At 41.0% G+C, this 17289-nt stretch overlaps 1 protein-coding gene across 5 annotated transcripts in view; it reads left to right on the forward strand.

Moving 5' to 3' along the window:
- The window catches only part of brsk2a (BR serine/threonine kinase 2a), a 155196-nt gene that overhangs the window by 95924 nt on the left and 41983 nt on the right, over nt 1-17289 (forward strand). For all 5 annotated transcript variants that reach the window (XM_068723283.1, XM_068723281.1, XM_068723280.1 and 2 more), the window contains 2 exons: nt 10681-10766; nt 13892-14032. In XM_068723283.1, the coding sequence (XP_068579384.1) occupies nt 10681-10766; nt 13892-14032 (227 nt within the window). The remainder of the gene's footprint in view (nt 1-10680; nt 10767-13891; nt 14033-17289) is intronic.

Consider the following 17289-nt stretch of genomic DNA (forward strand, 5'->3'; position numbering starts at 1 on the left):
ATGCATCCAACACGCACATGTTTAACTTTATGTTGTGTGAATACGTGCCGGTGTGTCTTTGTGTGCATGTGCCTGTCCCGCCGCAGAGACGATGCAGACACCCTTTAAAATAAATGGGTTTCATATGTTGTGCCCCTGCGCGTTGATCCATCATGGTGCTGAGCCAGAAGCCAGGGTTTAGCACACAGTTTGATCTTAACAGGCTGACTGCACAGAAAGACTGTAGAATTACCAGCTCTGTTTCTCTGTTGTACGTTTGCTTCTTCTTTTACTCATTTCTGCCTGTTGATGTATGTCGGCATTCAAATGTGGATTTTGGAAAAAAACAAATTTAAGAAGTACAGAATAATTCCTTCATTTGGGTTCAATCAAATGTAATAGATTTTTGTAAAATATGGAATATTACAGAACAAACATTACATTACAGAACAAAAACTGTGAGAAAGTTTGGATTTATACAATACTGATATCACACCCTGATAAAAGTGCATTACCTATCTGTCACTCTTCCTATTGTCTTTTTCTCTCAGTCCATTTTAATAATATGGATTTCCCCGAACCTGTAAGACCGTTCAAAGCTCTTTGTTTGTTATCAGTCAATATGAAGGTCACTCACCATTCTACATCCTAATTTGGTTCCCAATCACCACTTCCAAGTCAATGTAAAAATCCACTTTTTTGAGTGTCGATGTGGCTCTGGTGAAACGGAAATGGACAATAGATTTTACCTTCGGGGAACAAGATGTTTGGGGATTGTGGAGAAGTTTCAGCTTGCAGCCCTCCCTGTGTCACATTATGTTTCATGCTAAATACCATTGACTGAAGACAACAAACCTTGAGTTTTACACAGTTCTGCCTTGTAGTTTGGGACCCAATGCATCCTGGGGAGAGAAGTGTAAAACCGTTAGCGCTGCTGCTCACTGTGGTGACAAACCTCATCAAACACACACAGGGCTGTTTGACTGATTTTTCCTCCCATATGTCTTATCGAGATAAAACAGAGATGGAGTGCAGACAAAATAATGAAATGGAGGATAGCAGAACAGAAGATGTAGCGGGATCCCCCATTGGGCTCGACAGGAGACAGACGGAAGTCTAAACCGATGGCATTTGTTTCTCCTCTTCAAAGTCAGAAGCCGCTGTGTTGTCAGATAGATGAGAAAGCTTTGTTAGCTTTTTTATTTGGTGTTGCTTTGGCATTACTTTTGTTGTTTTTTGCTTTTCCTTAGCGAGCAAAGGGCACTTTTCATCCAGTTTTTTTTACCCTTAAGTGATGCTATAAGATGCTTTCATGGGGAGATCCGCAAAGTTCCCCTTCCAAGTTTAGTTTCCTTTTTAATGTCTGTTTATTTCTTTGTTTTGCACTGGGATTTCTGGGACCTCTTTATAATACCTGTGGAGTCACTGAAGTGTATTTTGTTGTGTTTTTCTTCTCTGCCACTGGGTATTGATGATCATCTTTTATCCATCTTGTTTGATAATGAGTAGAGAGTGATAATTGAATAGGTACATCATTTTCCCGTGAGAGGAAAACAGTACTCCATTTCAGATCTGTCTTTGCCATCTGTTTTTATGTCATGTTGCACAGTAGCTTTAAAGTGTCATTTAAAGACACACACTTCAATTTCATTTTGTGCTTGTGAGTGATTGTATCCCCTTTTTAAAAGTGTCCTGACTTAATGTGAGACATGAACCTGCAGCACTTTGCCCTTGTCTTCATTATTACGGATTAATGCACTGATACAAAGTTTGTTGGTACAGTTTTGTGAAATTGTAGAAAAGAGCATATAAACATTTGGCGTGTGTGTGTGTGTGTGTGTGTGTGTGTGTGTGTGTGTGTGTGTGTGTGTGTGTGTGTGTGCGCGCATGTAATGTGGCACTGTCCCAGAGCTTTGCAATAGTAGAACTGGTGGACAATGAAGTATGTCACAGTTTGTGACAACTGTCATGTCACTGGCAACAGTAATGCTGTGATGTGTCTATTCATATACATCCCATCATTCTAACTGCCACTGCATACATATGTGTGTGCACACTTGGGTGTGTACCTCTGTGTGCAAGTCACTCATAGCATAAATGACACCGTGAATGACAGCTCTGTGACCATTATCCAGTTGCTCAGAGTCAACAAAGACACACACACACACACACACACACACACACACACACACACACACACACAACTCCCCTTATGGTTCTGTCTGTCCTCTCGATGCAGGGTTTATTCTTTAATAGTCTCACATCAGACAGGCAGGGTTGTGTGGTGAATCACAGCTTGTGGACAAACACGCCACAAAGAGCACTGCCAACAATGCAACTTACCGGCCCACTAATACACACCGGCTATGAACACATTAGTAGATAGTTTAATGCGTATGAGCGAGGCACATACCTGATAATAATTTTCCAAAAATATGCATATATTTGATACGCTGATCTCAAAGTGGAATTTACAGATACCAACGTAAACAGGTACCAAATGTACCGAAGTTAAGGAGTACTTAAAGGATATAACGATGATATTGCATAATTTTGGGCCTTTTCTCTTGTATATCACATTAATAATTTTACTTTGTATTGAAAACTTACTGTATAAAGTTAGTAATGAATAAAGGTATAACCTACAGCATTTTCCTGAAAAATAATGTATAGACTGATACAAAAATAATGATCACTTCTGACCCACTAAAAGTGTGTGGAGGCGACTTCATCGGTTCTTCAAATACCAACGCTGGCACGCCCCATAGCATCTGATACCAAGGCACCGTTTAGCGTTTATGATACAAAACGATGTTATTTGACGACCAACGGGTTGTTACATCGTCGTGTGTTTTTGTTTGCTTCAGTGTTTCCCCTGCTTTTCGTCTCTCTCCTCCGCTTGTGTCAGTTTGACCGGGTGCGGCCCCACACACAAACAGATGCACAGGGCAGACGAGGCACAGCTACGGGATGAAGCGTGCAATTCATTTAATAAAAAAAAAATTAAAATATTCTCACAGAAGTAGAGTTACATCCTTGTAACTCCCCTGTATTTAACACCTTCTTTTTAATATCTTGATTATGCTTTTAACTTTCACATGGCTTGATCATTACGCACAGGCTACATTCATTTGTTAACCAGGCATACATTTACAACGTGTAGCTGTTGTAAATAAACAGGGAAATTAGCTCAGACTTAATGAGTTAGGGACAGATCCTGATGTATATTTGGGCTTTTACGGTCAATGTGTTGAACATCTAAAGCAAGACACTTTTAACTTCATCAGCTCCTTCATCTACATCCCTGTGGGAGTTGTTTGCTAATGACTGTGTTGTGCTAACACTCTCTCAAGAACATGCCCACTCTCTCTCTTTCTCTCTCTCTTCCTCTCTCTCCTTCTCTCGCCCTCTTCTGACTCACTCACACACAGTACATGCCTACAAAGCACAAACACATGTGGGTAAATACATTCAGGCACTGTATACTTTTGCACATATGGTTTGCCATTATTAGGGTAAATTAGTATTCATACACTGTACCATCCGAGCACAAGAGTGTGCCTTTTATGTGTCAAAGACTCGCGCTCAGTGTAACACCTAATTAACAAGTGCGGAAGCTAACAGAACTCCCTGATTAAATTATCAGAGCTATTTTGAACTTATTTACAAAGTTTCAAGCTAATTTGGGTTGTTTCAGTTGACCAGTCTTACCTCTTGACCTGTTGTCGGTCCAGTATTGACTCCTTTGCCCGCTTAACTATTGACCAGGCTCATGTGTCAATGAATAGGCCATGTATTCATATGTGGAGATAATTAGGTGAGTGGGAGAATCACTGTAAGCTAATTAGTGCCGTCTGCCTGAATTATTGCAGTAAATAGTCTTCAGTACGTGTTCATTACTCACTCTCTTTTCATTTATTTTGTTTTCACATAACTTTATATTCACCAAAACCAGTACAAGTGTTGTGGTTCACTTAGTTATGTTTCCGTAAATGAATGCTTAGCAAAGATTTTCACAATGTACATCACATTTTTCTTTCTATCTACCATTTATTTTCAAAGGAGTGCTCTGGTCTTATCCAGTTAGACCGTCAAATAGACTGCAGCATTTAACCACCCAAATTTACATTGGCACTAAAAAAGGAAACGGTTCTTTCTGCCAGATAAGGCAGCAGATGTCATTTAATACTATTTTTTTTCTGTGTCCTGGCATATAGGAGACAATTCCATCTAAACTCGCATGCAAATATAGATGACTGTTATTAGATTTACACTTTTATAACTGATATAGATGGCCTTCAGATCAAATCATTATATTCAGTTCTGCACTTTCTCTTGAGTCTGTGAAAACCAGTTCATTAATCCACATTTCAGATCTCCACACGAACCAAGGTCACCTTACCTTGGTAAGTGAGGGATAGAATATCCCTCACTTAGGGAGTGAGTGACGAACGAGTTGACATAAAGACACTTCAGTCGCCCAACACATAAACATGGCTACCAAAGGGATCCACTGCCTGTCCATCACTGATAAATCTCTCATTCTGTACATGGCTGTTGCACAAAGACATGCACGGCCATTAACACACAAAGACGCACACCTTTTACCCTCTCTCAGCCTGTCCCGCTCCGTCCCACTATGCTGCATGTTTGAAGAGGTTCATGATTATACCCTTTGACCCCAGGGTGTGAAGCATCTCTGCCATTAGACTCTATTATGACCAAGGTTATCCAGGGACATGTCTGTTCGTGTGAAATGATGTGGCCTGACACTGGTCTAAGTGGCAGCCTGATGGATCTGTCAGCAGTACAGGCACACGTCATTGACATGATTAGAAAGATAGAATGAGAGAAAAAGAGAATAAATGAAGGCTAGGGGAGAAGGAGGAAGAGGAGGAGGAGTGTCAAAATTGGTCTTGGGTGGGAAGGGGTAATGAGGAAGATTTGAAAGGGTGGGAGATGGATAAAGGATAAGGACTAGCGAGCTAACAGAGACTATGTCCTCATCGATTTACATGTCTCTGGCATTGATCAAACTCCCCCGTGTAGGGAATTTACCTCCTCTTCACAAAGGATGACTGATACAGTGATTATCAGAAAAACCTGCTGCAGTGTGTGTTTGCGTGTGCACACATGCGATTTGTGTATTTGTGAAGTCCACAGGGTGGAGAGGGAAAGCGATAAACAGAGAAGGATGAAAGTAAGAGAGATATTTTTGACGGGAATAGAATCATACAAATATGATTTTATTTTGTATTTTTGCTCTCAGTGGGGCTGACTCAGCAGTGGGAGATAACACAACTACCTAACACACACGCTCCCTCACCAAAAACTGTTAAATCCATCGCCCTGAGCCTTCTGTCAATTTTTAAACCAATTTTGAAAAAACATGTTCTCTTAGGAACACATGTTAATATCACCTTGAAGGTAGTGGCCATGCCCTGCAAACCAAGTAGAGGAAGAGCACCTGAAGACACTTCTTGGAGACCCGGGGTGTGATGGGTAGAGTGTGTGTGTGTGTGTGTGTGTGTGTGTGTGTGTGTGTGTGTGTGTGTGTGTGTGTGTGTGTGTGTGTGTGTGTGTGTGTGTGTGTGTGTGCTTTTGCCCTTGAAACTGATGTCCTTCTCTCCCAGTCACGAAGACTTGCATACAGCACTCTACAAACACTAAACTCCTTGGCATTTACATGCATGTGTAAGCACGTGCACAAAGATACACACCAGCTTGGCTACCCTCTGTTCCTGGCAGAAAACACAGATTCTGCCCTACTAGCTCGCTGACCGACATATGGATGGATGGATGGAGGTGGCCTCTTGGCTTGCCGTGATCAGTGGCGTGTGTGTACAGTGTGTTTGCATCATGCGTTAATGTGTCCACATGTCACAAGTATGAATGGACGACGAGCTGACTGGTTTTGTCTGTGTGCCAGTAGCCAAGCTGTGCCTTCTCCTCCCCTTCTGCTCACTGACAGTTGGACCCTCGTCTCCTTCTCTCCAGCCATTGCCCACTCCACCTTATTTCTCCTTCACCCATATGTTATCTGATATGGTTTATCTACTACACCCTACTGCTTGCAATATTGAGGTCTTTTTTTTCATCTTTTTTTTAACTTAATATCAAATCAAACAATGAGATACAATTAATGATGGTAATTAAAATGCAGAAAAGAAGCCCCAAAAGGGTTTATTTACAATGTCTTGGATTAAGATTTTAAATAAGATAAATTAATAAAAAATTGTAGAACTTTGAAATTTGAGAAAGAGTTCTTTAAGTTTAAGTTCTAAGTTTAGACCACTATATGTTTTTGAAAATTGACCTCTGCTAGTACGATGTTAAGAAGATTATATGGATGTCTGGTTGAGTAATAAATTGCACTAGGTTGTAAAATGACCTGTAAAATATCCTATTCTCAATTATTTCTCTGGTTTGAGATTCTAACAAAAATGATATTAGAGGAAGAAGTTTTTATGTAGGGTTGTTGTATATAAAGTTAAAGTAAGTAAAAAGATCTTAAAGTGTCTTCTGTTTGAAATACAATTGTTTGATCATAAATAGGACGAGTTATAAAACCATCAATCAGAAATGTACACTTTAAAATGCTGTGATTCACTGTATGTAAAGCTTTTGAAACCTCTAGCAATATGGTACAAATATATTTATTGTTTTTACCTGATATTTTGTCTGTAATGTTCTCTTATTTCCTTGATTGTCACATACTTTTAGCTCCTCACATTGCCGCCTCATTGCTTTACCTGTTATCATTTTACTCTCCGTGGGCTGTTTGGTGCACGACGCTGCTAAAAAGGTTATCCTTTCCCAATGTTGTGTTAATTAGCAACAAAAGAGGCTGCAAGACTCAGGGGGGTACGAGCTGGCACTGCCACCGCGCTCTCTTTCTGTCTGTCTCTTCTACATTTCTTTTAGTCTCCTCCATTGCAGGGAATTACATGGCTTATGCTTCATCCCTCTCACATTCACTCATCTTTCCTCCGTCTCTCTTTTGTTTTTCTATCCACCCAGCAGCTCTTGCATGCACGGTACCTCCCATGTTAGCATAGCCACCCACGTTTCTTTATCTGACACACATGGCTGCCCTGTTGACTTTGATCCTCAGATCTCAGTATCAAGGGACCATTCACCCGCTCGCCTGGGGGGAGGTGACAGAAATGTCTGTGTTTTCCTTCTGTGTGCGTGAGACAGAAAGGGAGCGAGAAGCAATAAGTGGAGAGTGAGAGATGACAGAGTCTGTGATCCAATATTTTCCCCTCAGAGATTTTTGGGATGGTTTCTCTGTTCGGTTGCTCTGTGACATGTGTGACATGAATCTAATCTCTTTGCGTCTTTGTTGTCGCCTGCCTGCCTGTGATCCTCTGTCCTCTATCACTGGACTCTCAGCCACAGCGATGGAACTATTGATGTCGCCAGTCATTTGTTTTGCTCGTCCATTCAGCCATTCAGATCCAGGGCTGTAATTTAAAGAATCAATAGCGAGCTGATGGAACTATGCTAAACTGGCTCCAATCCTTTGAATTTGAAGCGACACATGTGAGCACCAGTGACTGCTTTGCCTCATTTGTCTGTGCAGTCCCTCTCTCATGCATAGTTTCCTTTTTCTATTATAAAATACCATCTGCACCTGCAAATTACACCATAATTACAAGTAATAAATCACATCAGGCGTACTTTCAAACACAACATCAAAATTAAATTCCAGGGTGAAGAGAGTGCTATTATGGCTTTTAATATGGAGGAAAAGAACACAGTTTCCTGGAGCCTGGTAGTAAGACATTATGTTGTTTTTTTTGTTTGTGGTTATCCCCTTAAAAGGAATTACCACTGTTCCAACATATTGATTTATTTAGTGTGGCAGGATATGACACTGATAGGGAACCCTGTGTGTCAAAGCGTTGCCAATCAGCCCACCCTCTAATAGGCTCCTGTTCTGAGATCTTCTGCTAATGATGTCGACTCCACAACCACTGTACTTTACAAAACAAATTATCCCCCCGTCAAATAGCTAATTTGGGTTAGTGTCAGTCCTCGCAATATCTGTTTTTTGATGAGGTGTGTGTGTGTGTGTGTGTGTGTGTGTGTGTGTGTGTGTGTGGGGGGGGGGGGGGGGGGGGGGGGGGGGGGGTTCTACCTTTTCTTCCTCTTGTAACCCTGTTTGGTTTTGGTTTTGGAAAAAATTGCAAATTAGCAATATATTGAACTACTGAACACAAGAAAGATGAGAAGAGCAGGTGTGTGTTCATCTGACCGACCGTCCATCTGTCCATGTGCTTGTGCGTCTTGGTGAAAGGTGTCCAAACTGCTGCTAATAAAGGCTTAATGAAGTGCCATGGAGATATGGGGGGAGCTGTCCACACTCACAGATGTGAAACTTAATGAGAGAGTGTGGAGCCGTGTACAGAAGCCAGGAAAGCAGATGACCACCTGGCATTTATACTAGCATGAAGTTATGGAGGTGTAGGATGTGTGAGTTTGTGGCTTTGATAAGGAGTGAGCAAACAGTTAGTCACTGTGTGTTATACAAAGGCATTGTAGTTGGTGTTTTTCCACCTGCAAAAAGTAAGCAAATGTAAATGCAATTGTCAGATCATTTCTTTTGACAGATAATCATTTAATGAAACTGTAGAGCAAGGGTTGCTCCACATATTTACATTAATGTGTTAATCAACAGCTAATCTTGCAATAAGCAGGCAGTTGTACAGTTAAGTCTTCACATTAAGCCTCATTTCTCTTATTTCAATTAACTAAAAGGAGGCGCTTAGAGGAAGCTTAAGAAGCCAGCTGCTGGCTCGGTAGCATTTCGACAGCTCATCTCTCCCTGAGTCCTGGGTAGCATTAGTCTCTCTGCAGGGAGCCCTGCTGCCAGCTAGCTAGCTATCCACCATGAGCTCATTCTTAACAACACACCTTAGCCTCAGGTGAGAAAGTGGCCCGGTGTACTGCCGCTGATAGCGCTCATTAGTCTCTGGATTAGCCCTGATTAAGCCTAGCCGTTACTCCCACTGATACTCAATGCTAATTACGCATTTACCACTTCACCCTTTCTAGACAAGCGGTGAGCCTGGCTGTGCCTAGTTTAAAGTCCCGTGACTTTTTCTTGAACACCAGTTTTCACGACCACAATGTACTTTTCTCTGCAGTGACTGAATGTAAGCTAATTCAGCAGGTTTTTAATCACGCACTTGATAAAGAGTGGCGATGGGGATGCTGCTAGTTGAGCAGAAAATAATCATTAAAAGTGTGTCAAGATAGGGTACAATACCTGAGCTGACAGTAGGCTAATCACTAATACAAGCTGTTCTGAAATGAAAAACAATGTGAGAGCATAATTAAGGGGCGAGAACCTGATTTCACGCCCGGTCAAGCATACAACTTTGTGGGAGTTTAACAAAAACAGAGTTAGCTGGCAGAACAGAGCTTTGACTTCATTCCACATGAGTGTTCATAAAGTTTGGCGACGATGAGTGTGACATTAACGCAGTGTGAAGGCTGTCACAGGAAAGTGACAAAGTGAAATTGACTTTGATGAGATTGAGTTGAAGCACAGGAGCCTTTAACTCGCACTGTCCTTTCATCTCCATCATTGTCAGTCAAAGCCAGATGCAGAGGGTGGTGGAGAGGATGGACGGGAAAGGTGGAGGAGAAGGATGAGCAGATAACCGCAAGCAGAGCAGGAGAGCAGCACAGGGGGCTGAAGATTAGCGGTGGCTTCTGTCGAAGTGGGTTCCATGCTGACTTCCAGAGCTGTACACGCTGACTACAGCTCTCCAGAGATGCTGACACAAATCCAAACTGATCTGCTTGATTTTGGTGAAATACAGCTCTCACCGGCACACTGTATATGTCTCTCAGCAGCTATGTAAGCAAAAAAAAAAACTGAATTTAGAAACCTGTGTGGACTCAGCTGTCTGCTTGATCTGGACACAGTGTTGTGTTCATATACTGTGTTCTTCTTCTGGGAGACGTTGATGTACCTGAGTGGACACTTTGACCCCAATTCACCCGCAGGCTGATACTCTTGGACAGAAATGTTCAAATGTGGGATGTTTGTCTCTGACAAGGTTATACTACTTCATGCTTCTTATCTAACCAAGCCGATTTATGTTCACCTCAAGCAAACCACTGGACTATAAAATGTGATTGCAAAGTATTCAGCTAGACTTGTTTTGTGTGAGAGAGGAGAGGACACATTTTTTTCTAAGATAAGACACACACAACCTGTTTTCCTTCCATTTTTGAAGCAAACTACATTTTCTGCCTGAGATAGCAGTGCTTGCTGGCCTGGATGCCAACCAGTGTGGTCAAAGTTTATCTCTGTCCTTTCTGTCAGTAGAAAGTGCCAGTCAGCTGCTTTCATTGGTTTACTTATTCCGTTTGAGCCAGTCTGCTGGTGGTGGGAAGTGTTATTACAGATTGCTGCCTCTCAGATTTGTCTCTCTAACAGTGACCTACACAGGTGACCTCGGAAAACAATTGGCAAGAACTCATCAGAGGCTATTTCAGGGTCAGTCGGTTTGTCTCCTGTGTACTGTACAAATTTGGCTGCAATGAGAGGAAAGGCAGTGTAAGATCGCATTAGGACAATTGGTCCTTGAGTGTTTTTGGTAACCTACCTGTGTTGATGTTACACTAATCAAATCTCTTTTTTCTCCCCGCCCCCCCATCCCTACTTATCCCTCTCTCCTGCAGGTGGAGCGAGAAATAGCTATTCTGAAGCTCATAGAACACCCGCATGTTTTAAAGCTACATGATGTCTACGAAAATAAAAAATACTTGTAAGTATCACCTGTGGATTGTCATGCAAAGTAATATTGAATCATAAACCTCCTGCACACACTAAATTATTATTTTGTATGAAAACTTTTGTGGCTCACGGATCGCTATCATCAAATGCTCTTTTAAAATGCCACACATTGTTTCTGTCGGCTCGCAGAGCAGTTGTGATTGGTGTATTATGAATCGAGGGCAAACATCATAGCCTTGGAGGGACGAATACTCCATTAGTATTGGTACGCAGCATTTAATTTGGCCATGGGGGACCGCTTTATAGGGAGAGGAAGTCTCCCCTAATGTAAATACCATGACACGCTTATCAGAGGCAACACCATTGCATTAAGAAACATTAGCCATGGAGAGTGGCAGCCGCATTGGGCTGCTGCTGCAGCCGCACACTCACATGCAGGCACACACACAAATCTATTAGTGAACTTTAACAGTGGTGAGTGACAAACCCATCAGTAGCTTACAGTAGCTCTCTTGATCTACACAGGACTGTTGGTCAACTGAATTCAATTAGTTATCATCTTGAGCTCGCAGGCCAAATGGGATTGGACATGCAGTACTGTACATGTCATCCTTTAAGATGAAAAGAATAGCAGAGTGTTGTGATTCATCGTATAATTGGATTATTAGAATCACATTTTGTGCCCATTGCTTCATCACTTTTGACATTGGGTCACTAGCGTCACAGGAGACAAATTGCTTTACAATTGAATCACCAGTGACTTGAGTACATTCCGTGCTTCACTGAGTACAACTTACATCAGTGATGTAAGTTTGAAATGAAAACTGTTAAGATTGTTACTCAGATATCTACACATGAAAGGCAATAAATGATAGACAAACTGTGTGTTTTTGAGCTAGCAGTCCCACAGCTGTTGAGATTTATTATGCTGCTGGCACAGATCCCACTGCAAGCTGTTTAAAATGGTGTGGTGAGTGTGTACAAGAGGTGAGGGAGAAGTGGAAGGAGTTTGATACATAGCCCACCAATATCTTATTTATGGATATTTCATTGCTCAAAATGAATGAATGATCACATCATGATGTTGACATAAATTATGCTTCTGAGAATGAAAAATGGTCATGAAAAAAATGCTCGATAGAGACCATAACACATATAAGTACACTTGGTTTCTAATAGTGCTGCTATGAGCTGATTTATTTCAGCAGTGTTGAAAAGGTAATTAAATAATGAATTTCAACACATGCAAGACAAGTATTTTAAAAGACCTATTAGTATTTGTTGAACTACCATTGGGAAACAGTGAAGCCAAAACTGTTTAAGGCCAACATTCACTACAACCCGGCATTACTTGTTATTATGGTAGAAACAGTGAATCACTGATAATTGTATGACAATGTAAGAGCAAAGTATATTGCATTTACGTTTTATTGGTACACCAATGATTTAGTATTGCACTTCCATAAACTTTGGGTACTTCCGAGAAACGGATTAAAAAAGGTTTGTCAAAATCTGTGCAGAGTTTGGGTCAAGCTCTACACGCACTGGTTCCTACAATTCCCATAATTCAATTTGTTAGCATTTCTTTATTAGACCATCCCAGCCTTGTTAAAGTCCACTTTGTTCAAACTCTACACTCCAGCTTTTTAACTAATGTGTCTATGTTGAGATAACTCTGGTGATTTAACTAGTTTTATTATACAACAGTTTTAATTGGAGAAGTAGTACTACCGATGAAATGTAAACTGGTCGGTAAAATCAGAGAAGTGCTACCATTTATAATGAATAAACAAATAAAGCATTTAAATCATAGTCATATTATGTTGGAATCTGTTCATTCTCAATACAAGGTCCTTGTTTTTTATGAATGTATTGTGTGTTCACATACTACGGTCTACTTGTTAAACAGGCCAAAGCTATTTATGTTTTGCCAGAGCCAGCTTATTTGTTTTTAAGGGTTGTTTAGTGAGCACATGCTCTGTGGATGAATACAATATGCAATACTTTGGTGCAATCAATAAAATTGCTTGAAGACACATATCCTAAGCAGGGAGAGAGACAGCAGAAAGAGAGTATTTCACCGCCTGTCTGAGTTTCAATTTGTCCTAGTGAAGATGAAGGGAGTTTCAGTTCAGGATATACGAGCGGGGCAGCCTGGAGCAGGGGCAGGGCAGCGCTGGCTTTCAGCCCACAGATGGAGCTCTAAGGTCTGGGCCAGCAGAGATTAATCTTCTCCCTGTCCCCTTGAAGTCCCAGAGCAGACTTTCTCTCCACAAGCCCAGCCACACAGGCTCAAAGGCCACCTGAAGAATGACTGTAGAAAATGTTATGGCACGGACCAGTGTGTGTGTGTGTGTGTGTGTGTGTGTGTGTGTGTGTGTGTGTGTGTGTGTGTGTGTGTGTGTGTGTGTGTGTGTGTGTGTGTGTGTGTGTGTGTGTGTGTGTGTGTGTGTGTGTGTGTGCGCGCGCATGTTTGAGGAAGGTAAAAGAAGAAAGAACTTACACAAGCACTGTATATGTATAGCAAGGACACCCGCCCCCCCATATCTCTTTCTCCCTCTCTTTTGTCTCTTTTGCTTGATTAACCGAGTGCTGAGACAAAGACTGTCAGAAGCTTACATACAGCGCCTGTATCTTAGCCGAATTTATAAGCTCCTAAATCCCTTATGTCAAAGAGCTTTTCACATAACTTTTTCATTTTCCTGTAGTGTAATGCAACGTTATCATTCCTCTGATGCCTCCCATTGGGAGGCAGAGTGTATATTATATCAGAACCCTTCACATATACGTGAAACACTGTTGGCATGCTTGACTCTCTGACTGTGGGAACAGCTTACAGATGACAAAATGAAAAATAAACTGTCAACAGGATATGACTTTGGGGAGATCAGATCATTGGTCTTGGGTGTTTCGTCTGTGTAAACCAGCTGTAAGGGAACTATTTTTCCCATATTGCTCCAGTTCTTACAGACCTCTGAGGTCAAGAACTTCTCTCTTTCTTCAGGGTCCTTTCAAAGGGCTCTGTGGAGAACAGATGTTCCTGTCCCTGCAAGTGAGATCTTTATTTTATGCGTTTGCATTTTTTATGCTGTTCTTCTCCTTCTTTTATCTGTATTTCTTAGACTGATTTTTCCTTTTTCTCTCTCTATTTCTCAGGTACCTTGTGCTAGAACATGTGTCTGGTGGTGAGCTGTTTGACTACTTGGTGAAGAAAGGCAGGTTAACACCTAAAGAGGCCAGGAAGTTCTTCAGACAAATCATGTCTGCCCTGGACTTTTGCCACAGTCATTCCATATGGTAAGTGAAATGCAAAAATACTTGTTGACTAGCTGCTAGTAACGTGTATTTTGGTAATTGTTGGACTAAGTTAATGTATATGAAGCATAGAAATCAGATGCATTCGTTCACACACTTTGAAGCACAATAAAGTGGACTATAGTACACAGAAGTTCTGGTACACATTTGTGCACTAAGACAAGTTCACCATGCATGTTTTAAATAAATATCGACAGGACTTGGGTTTAAACCCTAAGAATCACATTCACTTTCTGCATAAAACCATCATATACATTTAGAAAGACAAAACAACCAATAAACAAGCATACCCAGGAGGTGTAACAAAGTCAATTTGGTTGTCATACAACATTAAACAAATAATGAGTTCCCAAATAATGAATTATAAAAAGACACAGATTCTTCCTGAAGTGAATCTACAATCTAAATTTCAATCAGTTTATTCATAGCTTTGAGGCACTATTAAGTTTTCAACCCAATGATTCAATGTGGAGATTATAGAACTGAGAAAACTTGATATGGCTTGTTATGAAAGTATTTATTCTTTTGTCTTTTTTAAAGTTTCTGTTTTAACATCCAGTTAAATCCAGACAGACATGTCAAATAGAAAGAGTCAAATACGCAGACACATATTGCCTCATATCTGAGAATACAACAGAGTCTATATATGGTATATGGTTTGGGGCAGATTGAAATACAGTTTCCACATGAATTGCTCAGGTATCATTTTTAGAGCAGAGCAGAAGTGACTCTTTTGTTGGCACACTTTTTACCAGGCTTTGCTCAGTGTTGAGTCATTGTATTTGTTGAAATTTGCTTCCAGGTAGTTACTAATGTGATGCATTGTGTTTGGCTTCAGGGGGTAATTTAACTGTTTACCAGCTCATCAACTAGAGGCAATCATATATACTTCAGAAGTCAAACATGTCAGCGGGGACTGATTTAGAGCACTCGTGTGTGTGTATGTGTGTGTGTGTGTGTGTGTGTGTGTGTGTGTGTGTGTGTGTGTGTGTGTGTGTGTGTGTGTGTGTGTGTGTGTGTGTGTGTGTGTGTGTGTGTGTGTGTGTGTGTGTGTGTGTGTGTGTGTGTGTGTTTCTTCTATCCATTTGTGATCCTAAAGCAGAGAGTAGGAGTAAATATAGTTTCCTCTCCAGAGAGTGTATGCTTTTGCGTTGCATTTTTTTCCCAAAACAAGGACTACAGAGCAGAATGAGTTCAAGTGTATGTAGTTTTACCTTTTGTCACAAGTTAATCTCAAGGGAAGACGAGATAGGAACAAAAATAAAACTAATAAGTCACAAGAAAAGATGAAACCATGTACAAAGGCATTTAGGATGGTTGACTGTGTAGGTGCTATGCATTGGTTGGTAATTGTGGGTACTTGGTCACTGGAAAAAAGGTTTAATTCCAATCCGTAATGTAAACCAAAACAGTGGCTAATTTAGACTGGGTTAAAACTGTATCAATTGGTCTCATTGTTTTTTTCTTCAGTTTTTCACAGGATTTTCTGGCAGCGATTAGAGACCAGATCAAGGGTGCTTCTTTAATTGCAATATTTAGAATAATTTTGATCTACAAACAAAATTAAATGTGGTCGTTATGCAGCACATTATGAGGTTATTTCTTGTTGTTCATATATACAACAGAGGCCTCAGATTACAAACCTTAAAATGCCCATGGTCAGAGAGGGTTTTATGGTGTGGCACTACGATTGGTAGCCAGCCGGTCGACTCAAGATGTTAATAAATGTGATCCCAACGTAACTTTTTTGCCAAAGCTATTGTGGCTGAAAGTGCTGGTGAGCGAGAGGCTTTTCTACTCGTCTCAGCATAGTTTAGTATAATTGAAAGTTTCCTGAATAGCTTCCTACTGATGATGATTGGAAGCTGGTAAAAATAAGTGTTAAATATTCCCTAGAACCTGGTGTAGAGTACTGACTGCCTGGGAGACAGATTTGCATAATATTGCACGGCAATTAATAGAAAAGAATTAAACTGATTTGTCACAGAATGATTAGGTACGGTTGAATTTTTGTGATTGGATATGCTTTGTATTTCTGCGCAGTATAGTTTATAGAAGGGACAATTGCATTATGGCTGCTGCTATTTAATAATACAGCCATTGTGGGGGCTACTACATCCTTGTGTCAGAATTACTTTTTATACTTCACTGATTGTCTTGGGACGATGCACTTGAGATAATTTTATTCTGTGAACCATCAAACAGGTAGTTGATAGATTCCATCTTGAATTCTCAGAGAGAATTAAATAAAACAGAAGATAACTTTTGCACCACTGGAAATAGAACAAAACGGTCCCACCTAAGGGAATGAAAGTTAGAAGTCTTTTATCAGTCTGTGTAAATAACTGACTGTGAGAAGAACAGATTAGGCCAATTAAGAGAAAGCATCTGGGACTGAAATTAAGTGCACGCACATACATAGATTATCGCAGCTCTTTTGTAGTAACATTCACTTGCAGATGTATCTCTCCCTTCCTGATTTGCTTTGCTGCTGTCTCCCTGTCTTAGCTCCTCAAATCCCTTCACCAACACGCATAGAAAAAAACCCGATGTAAATTTATCATGAGATTATTTTGGAGTGCTTCTGCACCCTCTCGCCCTCCTCCCAACCTCAATTACGAGCCAACGGACAGACAGACGCAGCCCTTCTCACCTCCCCGCCATGGGAAGCTCCCAGCATCCCCTCAATAAAAAGCGTTTCTGCAATCATTTCTTCCATTTCTTCTTGTCTGCACAGGGGACCTACACTGGCCATTAGGAGTGCTCTTTTTCTCTCTGTGATTCACTGTGCATAGGGGGGTAAACACATGCTCCTTAACCCTCCTTTTCTGCACATCTCCCATTTTCACTTCTTCTCATTGCCTCATGCTTCCGCCCTCCGCCCACATCCTATCCCCAAATATCTCTCTTGAGCCAGATGGATGTAAGCGTAGATATGAATGAAAGAGCGTAGAGGGCTGTTTATGACTCAGTGTTTCCGCTGCCTGATTCAGATCGCGCACTGATTTTCTTTTCTTTTTACATGGAGGAAGAGAAAGGGAAAAAGTGAGGCACACGGGGAGAGCTGACGAGGGAGATGAGGCAAAGATAGCTAAGAGTAAAAACAGACATGGGAAAGGCATCGTCAGTAGGAGATAGTTATAATGAATACTGAGGCAGTGAGAGAAAATCTTCACTGTATGTTAATATAGATCCATTGTCGAAACTTTTAGCTCTTTTCCTCCTCACTAAGACATGTC

This window comes from Cebidichthys violaceus, unplaced genomic scaffold (genome assembly GCF_023349555.1).
Source record: "Cebidichthys violaceus isolate CVI_PGR_0920_01 unplaced genomic scaffold, fCebVio1.0.p SCAF_3, whole genome shotgun sequence".
In the NCBI taxonomy this organism is placed as follows: Eukaryota; Metazoa; Chordata; class Actinopteri; order Perciformes; family Stichaeidae; genus Cebidichthys; species Cebidichthys violaceus.